Source organism: Sander vitreus, unplaced genomic scaffold (assembly GCF_031162955.1).
Source record: "Sander vitreus isolate 19-12246 unplaced genomic scaffold, sanVit1 ctg409_0, whole genome shotgun sequence".
Lineage (NCBI taxonomy): Eukaryota > Metazoa > Chordata > Actinopteri > Perciformes > Percidae > Sander > Sander vitreus.
Genome location: NW_027595532.1, coordinates 30,001 through 37,500, shown reverse-complemented (window position 1 = coordinate 37,500; position 7,500 = coordinate 30,001). Strand labels below are relative to the sequence as shown.

Sequence of the window (7,500 nt, the reverse complement as noted above, 5' to 3'; positions counted from 1 at the left end):
ATGGGTGGGTGGGTGGATGGTGGATGGATGGGTGGATGGATGGATGGGTGGATGATGGATGGATGGATGGATGGATGGGTAGATGGATGGTTGGAGGGAGGTATGGAGGAAGGGATGGATGTGTGGATGGATGGATGGGTGGATGGATGGATGGATGAATGCATGGATGGATGGATGGATGGGTGGATGATGGATGGAGTGGGTGGGTGGGTGGATGGATGGATGGATGGATGGGTGGCTGGATGGATGGGTGGGTGGGTGAGTGAGTGGATGGGTGGGTGGGTGGGTGGATGGATGGGTGGGTGGATGGGTGAGTGGGTGGATGGATGGATGGGTGGGTGGGTGAGTGGATGGGTGGATGGATGGGTGGGTGGATGGATGGGTGGGTGGCTGGATGGATGGGTGAGTGGATGGGTGGGTGGATGATGGATGGATGGGTGGATGGATGGGTAGATGGATGGGTGGATGGATGGGTGGATGGATGGATGGATGGGTGGATGGATGGATAGATGGATGAGTGGGTGGATGGATGGATGGATGGATGGATGGACTTTATTAATCCCAAACTGGTAAATGACGTGTTACAGCAGAAGGTTTAAGACACACAGAATAACAAGAAATCATAATAAATAAAATCAAAACACCAGAACACCTACTCCAACATATACACAGGTATACAAGTAAATATATGCGTGTACTATTTGTAATTCAGTGCAATATTGTAATAAATGAGGTAATGACAGCGTTATATTAACGGTGAAGAGTTTAATGGCTCGTGGTAGGAAAGATTCGTGAATTAGGTTAGGAGGACACCTTATAAACATTCATAATTAATAGCTGTCCCTCAGGTTCAGGCCATCCTGGTCAACATCTTCGGAGGCATCATGAGGTGTGACATCATCGCGCAGGGCATCATCATGGCCGTGAGAGACCTGGACCTCAGGATCCCCATCGTGGTGCGGTTACAAGGTAAAGCACGTGCTCCGTTTCGCCGAAATCTCTCAGATACAATACACAGAAATGTTCTCGCACGGCCGGGAAAAACCCGGGAATCTGTAAGGATGTAAGTGAGACCACAGCGGGGTCTTAAAAAGTCTGTGTTCTAGGTCTTCAATCATTTTAAACAGGTCTTTATTTTCCTACGTCCTTGCAACGCTACCTCTAATGCTCCTTTTTTTTAATTCTGTGTACTGTGTTGTACTTTCTAGTCCAAATATATAATTTCATTGTCTTACTACAAATGAGACCAACTTGCATTGCAGCCAATCAGCTTTTCGTGTTATTGGCACGAGTCTCTTTCGGATTGCACCACAGACTTCAAACACATTTTATTCTTCAGCTTTGGGGAAGTGCAAGTGTAGCGATACTTGGCTTGAAAAAAACTGAATATAGGGCTCAGTTGATGTGATAAAGGTCTTAAATATCACTCATAATGGTCTTAAAAAGGTCTTAAGCTGCAGACGCACCGACCAGACGGCCGACCGTCGGCAGGAAAGCCAGCGTGGCTGATCAGTCTCCCCGAGTCGGTCTAAAAGTCCCTCAGAACACCGAAGAGACGAGCCGTAATACGTCTCCATAACAGCAGGCGGCGCTAATCTGTGTTGTCGCCCAAAGAATGAAAACCGGCAGCTGATTGGACGAGCGTGTCACGATCTCATATTTACTAAGATAGTTAGAAACAGGCCGTGCAGCTGCTGAATCTGTCTTCATTTCACATCAACAAAGGTCAGTTTAACAGATGTTCGTCAGATGTTGAGAGACTCTAGTCACGCTCGTCCCGCTCGCCGTTTCCTGGCGAGTCCCGACTGTCCCGTCTCTGACTGAACATGTCAGGTCGGCCCAAATAAACGCCGACGGCTCCTCCAACGGACGACGGCACGAACACACCGACCAGACTCGAGTCACCGACCTCGCCAGGCTGTCCGACGGCCGATTATCGGCCCGCTGTGTCACCACCTTTAAATGTGACTTGGTGAAACCTGCAGAAACCCTGCACACAGTTATGTAAATGGACTGTATTTATATAACGCTTTTCCAGTCTTAACGACTACTCAAAGTGCTTCAACATAGTACAGGAACCATTCACCAGTCACACGCATTCACACGCTGTGGCCGAGGCTGCCGTACAAGGCGCCACCTGCTCATCAGATAAACATTCACACACATTGACGCTCCGATGGCGCACCACAGTTGTGGAAGAATCCTAATAAAAGGCAGAAATTGTCTTAAAAACCCCGTTAAAGACAGATTTCTGTCTCTGCAGCAGCTGTGAGACTCTATTCACAGTAGAGACCCACATTTGATCAAGTTCAATTTCTATATTTTGCTTTTTTAAGGAACGAGAGTGGACGACGCCAAAGCCCTGATCGCTGCCAGTCCGCTGAAAATCCTGGCCTGCGACGACCTGGACGAGGCCGCCAAAATGGTACGTACACAAACGCACCTACACCAGTTTACGTGGACGCTATATTGAGAATATTTCCAGCGCTTCACCGTGCTGTCAGACCGTTATCTCTCTTCGAAACCACCAGACTCCATTGACAAAAACGGACATTTTACGTCGCAGAACGCAGGAGTTGCTGCTCCACCGCTGCCTCCATCGCTCAGTTAGTTTGTTGTAAAGGACACATACATGTCACATACACATACACGTCACATACATGTCACATACACGTCACATACACGTCACATACATGTCACATACATGTCACATACATGTCACATACACGTCACATACATGTCACATACACGTCACATACACGTCACATACATGTCACATACATGTCACATACACATACACATCCCTCAAGGGAGCAGTGGGCAGCCAGTTACAGCCCGGGGACCAGCTCCAGATCTGAGCCAATGCCTTGCTCAAGGGCACTGACTGGAGAACCTGGTACATGTTTTTAGATGGTGGGGGAAACCAGATCACCCGGAGGAAACCCACACAAACATGACACATAACGCTAACCATAACTTGTCATGACAAGACCGAATGACACTAAAAGAAGCATTATGTTTATGTTTTGTTTATAATGTTTATGACAGTTCATGGCAGTGTCATGTCACGCTTATGTAGATACCTTCAAGTAGAATGTAACCCACATTTTAGACACCTAAACACACCTATACCAGTTTACGTGGACGCTATATTGAGAATATTTCCAGCGCTTCACCGTGCTGTCAGACGGCCCTTTACGACGGGGAACTGAAGCCGTTATCTCTCTTCAAAACCACCAGACTCCATTGACAAAAACAGTGGTTTTACGTCGCAGAACGCAGGAGTTGCTGCTCCACCGCTGCCTCCATCGCTCAGTTAGTTTGTTATTGTTAGTTTAGTTAGTTCCTAACCCTTTTAAACACCAACGTCTCACAATAACTCAACACAACTGTAACTGTGAAACCCATTATTGACGCTTAATCACCTCAATAAAGCAGATATGTTGACCTTGTTATCAAACTGCTGCCTCCATCGCTCAGTTAGTTTGATAGTTTTCTATGTTCCTAACTATTGAAGTTAGGAACATAGTCAGAATATTAGTTCGTAGTTAATGATCTGAAACACCAGGCGTTCATTTACATTAACACAGTACGTGTAATGTTTTTTTTTTTTAGAGCTACTTAGTGTAACTCATTTTACGTAGATAACGGCATCTTTCAGCTGCTGACACACCGACCAGACGGCCGACCGTCGGCAGAAAAGGCAGTCGGGCTGATCAGTCTCCCCGAGTCGGTCTAAAAGTCCCTCAGAACAGAACGATACACACACAGACACACACACACACACACACACACACACACACACACACACACACACACACACACAGACAGACACACACACACACACACACACACACACACACACAGACACAGACACAGACACACACACACACACACACACACACACACACATACACACACACACACACACACACACACACACACACACACACACATACACACACATACACACATATACACACACACATATACACATACACACACACACACACACACACATACATACATACATACACACACACACACACACACAGACATACACACACACACACACACATACACACACATATACAGACAGACACACACACAGACACAGACATACACACACACATACACACATATACACACACACACACACATACACGCACACACACACACACACACACAGACACACACACATACACACAGACACATACATACACACACACATACAGACACACACACACACACACACATACACACAGACACATACACACAGACACACACAGACACACACACACACACACACACACACACACACACACACACATACACACAGACACACACACACACACACACACACACAGACACACACACACACACACACACACAGACACACACACACACACACACACATACAAACCAAAGATGGTTAAGAGACCGCTGCCTGTGGATCTGAGGCTTCTTGCTGGTCCATATTTAACGAGCATGTCTCTAACATACTGTGGTGCTCGGCCATTCTAGCCTTCACTGGGAGCCAGTGCAAAAGTCTAGGTAGGTAGTCATGTGAAAAGTGCATGTGAAAGGCCCTTTCACCGAAGACAGTTCACGTTCGGGGAATGTCATACATGAGTATGGCCTTAAAAAGAAACCTATACCAATGCTCCCAACCTGTGATTGTGCAAAGAAGGCCGACCAACGCTCTCATACAAGCTACAGTGATGAGTACTGAACTGAAAGAAGACTGTTTGGCGTCCCTTGACTCTCTGTCTGTCTCTTTGTGTCTGCTCGCAGGTTGTAAAGCTGTCTGAAATCGTCTCTCTGGCCAAGGAAGCTCAAGTGGACATCACCTTCCAGCTGCCCATCTAAGGAGGACAGCTTGACCTTTGACCTCCTCGCCCCCCAAACACTTCCTCTGTCCCACCCACCAGCCGCCTGCCACTCCGCCGCAAACCCAAGCCGACAGCCAGACGAGCCGATCGTTTAGTTTTCTCTTTCTCCCTCTGTGGCATGACGGCATGACGGCATGACAGGCGTCACTTAGAGAGCAGGGATGCACCGAATCCAGATTTTTGGGGTTCTGCTGAGTCCTGAACCCCCTGGTTGAGGTTCTGCTGAGTCCTGAACCCCCTGGTTGAGGTTCTGCTGAATCCTGAACCCCCTGGTTGAGATTCTGCTGAGTCCTGAACCCCCTGGTTGAGGTTCTGCTGAGTCCTCGTCCCGTCCTCAGTCCATGAACACAGTCAACACATTAATGAAGTAAACAGTGACTGTCCTTCCTTTGCCGTACCTGAAGTTGCTGCATTCTGGCTGCTGTCTGTAGATTCCTTCATGCTCAGCTCGTATTCTTCCAGATGTTTCATACCAGATGTTGTAACAGCGGTGATGTTGTGTATTGTTTAGGGTCCTCGCCACCACCAGACTAATCAGCATTGCAGATTGAACATGTAGCTGGACTTGAATGGCCTTCTTTTGACTGAAAGTACTGCCAAACAACACTTTTTCTGCTCACCAGTTCCATTTCCACTTCCTCACAGCCTCGCTCCACCTACGTAAACACCTTCCCGTGATCAACGGCGCCGTCATTACGTCGACCAGCGTAGCGCGAGGAGTGGAAGCGTAGGGTTCAGCAGAAACCCAACCCCGTCAAAAAGCCCAATATTCAGCCCAATCAGAAGCCCAACCCTGGATTCAGTGCATCCCTGTTAGAGAGACAACAGCCTCCTTGTTTTTTAGTCGCACTGGGATCTCCGTTTTCCTTTTCTTTCGTCTCCCTCCCAAGTTTCCTCAAACTTACGTTGCACTCAAGTCGATACGCACAAACCTCAAACTTTTAACTTCCCTCGCACGCGGAGAACCAGTCTGTTCACTTCGGTACTTGTTGGGGAAAAGTTCCTTCACCCTGTTCAGAAAACAAAATGGAAAAACCAGACCGGCTGAAGCGTTGGTTGCATGTGTCAGGAAGCTGCTTTCACTCCCATTATCCAACACTGAGTGTTATAATATATTATAATACACTTCGTTTCAATAGCACTTCTCAAGGTTCAACAATCAGAAAAACATAAAACACAAGAGAAACAATCAGAAAAACATAAAAAACAAGAGAAACCATCAGAAAAACATAAAAAAACAAGAGAAACCATCAGAAAAACATAAAAAACAAGACGATAAAATGAAGTAAAACCCACAAAATGTTGCCTCAAGTGGGCGCAAAAGCACGACTGGAAAAGCATCATTCATTCATAAACGCGCACAGTTTTGAGTTTTCGGCGCTCTGCAGACGACTCCACGTTGTTTCTTTATCCTGTAGAACAACGTATAATAGTTCGTGAAGAATAGACGCAAAACACGGCAGAAAACCAAATGTAGCTCGGCGGCTGAATCGTTAAATATGAGGTCGTTTACGAAGGTAGCTACTTAAAAAAAAAAAAAAAAAAAAGGCTTTGATACCAGTTCCTAACTATGCTTGGTACCGTGTTCCAGCTCTGACTACGTGAGAGTTCGTCCTGCGTGTCTCTACTACGTGCAGCGCTAGACAGCCAATCACAGACATGATTAGAGCTTGGTAGAAGCGTGCTGTGTGCTGATTGGCTCTCTGACGCTGATGGGATTTACTCCTTAAGGTGTTGATCTTTGGGTATTGAATGACGAGGCTTGTTTTGCTGCTCGATTCTTAAGGCCGATGAATGGATATCAGATCACTCAAACAAAGATCCTAATAGCCTGATTAGACTGATGTCCATGATCTCCTTCTCCCCGTGAAGCCGAAAACCGACGGTTTACGGTCCCGTTGGAGGCCGCCGTTGTCCTCTCTTTTAGAAGAACTGCTGCAGAAACAAGTGTTCTCTGCGTGTCGAATGTTACAAGAACTGCTGGAGACGTGTTTCTGTGTATTTATTAGGTCCTACTGAAGCTGTTTCAGGGTTGAACGTAACGCTGAGTCGCTGTAGCGTAACGCTGAGTCACTGTAGCGTAACGCTGAGTCACTGTAGCGTAACGCTGAGTACGCTGAGTCGCTGTAGCGTAATGCTGAGTCGCTGTAGCGTAATGCTGAGTCGCTGTAGCGTAATGCTGAGTCGCTGTAGCATAATGCTGAGTCACTGTCAACGCTGAGTACGCTGAGTCACTGTAGTGTAACGCTGAGTCGCTGTAGCGTAATGCTGAGTGGTTGTAGCGTAACGCGGAGTGGCTGTAGCGTAACGCGGAGTGGCTGTAGCGTAACGCTGAGTGGCTGTAGCGTAACGCTGAGTCACTGTAGCGTAACGCTGAGTCACTGTAGTGTAACGCTGAGTGGCTAACGCTGAGTGGCTGTAGCGTAACGCTGAGTGGCTAACGTTGAGTCACTGTAGCGTAACGCTGAGTCACTGTAGTGTAACGCTGAGTGGCTAACGCTGAGTGGCTGTAGCGTAACGCTGAGTGGCTAACGCTGAGTCACTGTAGCGTAACGCTGAGTGGCTGTAGCGTAACGCTGAGTCACTGTAGTGTAACGCTGAGTCACTG

At 47.3% G+C, this 7,500-nt stretch overlaps 1 protein-coding gene across 2 annotated transcripts in view; it reads left to right on the top strand.

Moving 5' to 3' along the window:
• sucla2 (succinate-CoA ligase ADP-forming subunit beta) overlaps nucleotides 1–6,455 on the top strand; it is a 24,728-nt gene extending 18,273 nt beyond the window's left edge. Inside the window, exons 9-12 of one of the 2 annotated variants that reach the window (XR_013501233.1) lie at nucleotides 849–969; nucleotides 2,337–2,425; nucleotides 4,795–5,108; nucleotides 5,202–6,455. Coding sequence is in view for 1 of the 2 variants with exons in the window: in XM_078245200.1 (XP_078101326.1) it covers nucleotides 849–969; nucleotides 2,337–2,425; nucleotides 4,795–4,869 (285 nt within the window). In the remaining variant the exon portion in view is untranslated. Of the gene's footprint in view, nucleotides 1–848; nucleotides 970–2,336; nucleotides 2,426–4,794 lie in introns of both variants that reach the window. The other variant, XM_078245200.1, reaches the window with a different exon arrangement.
• The last annotated feature ends 1,045 nt before the right edge of the window (nucleotides 6,456–7,500 follow it).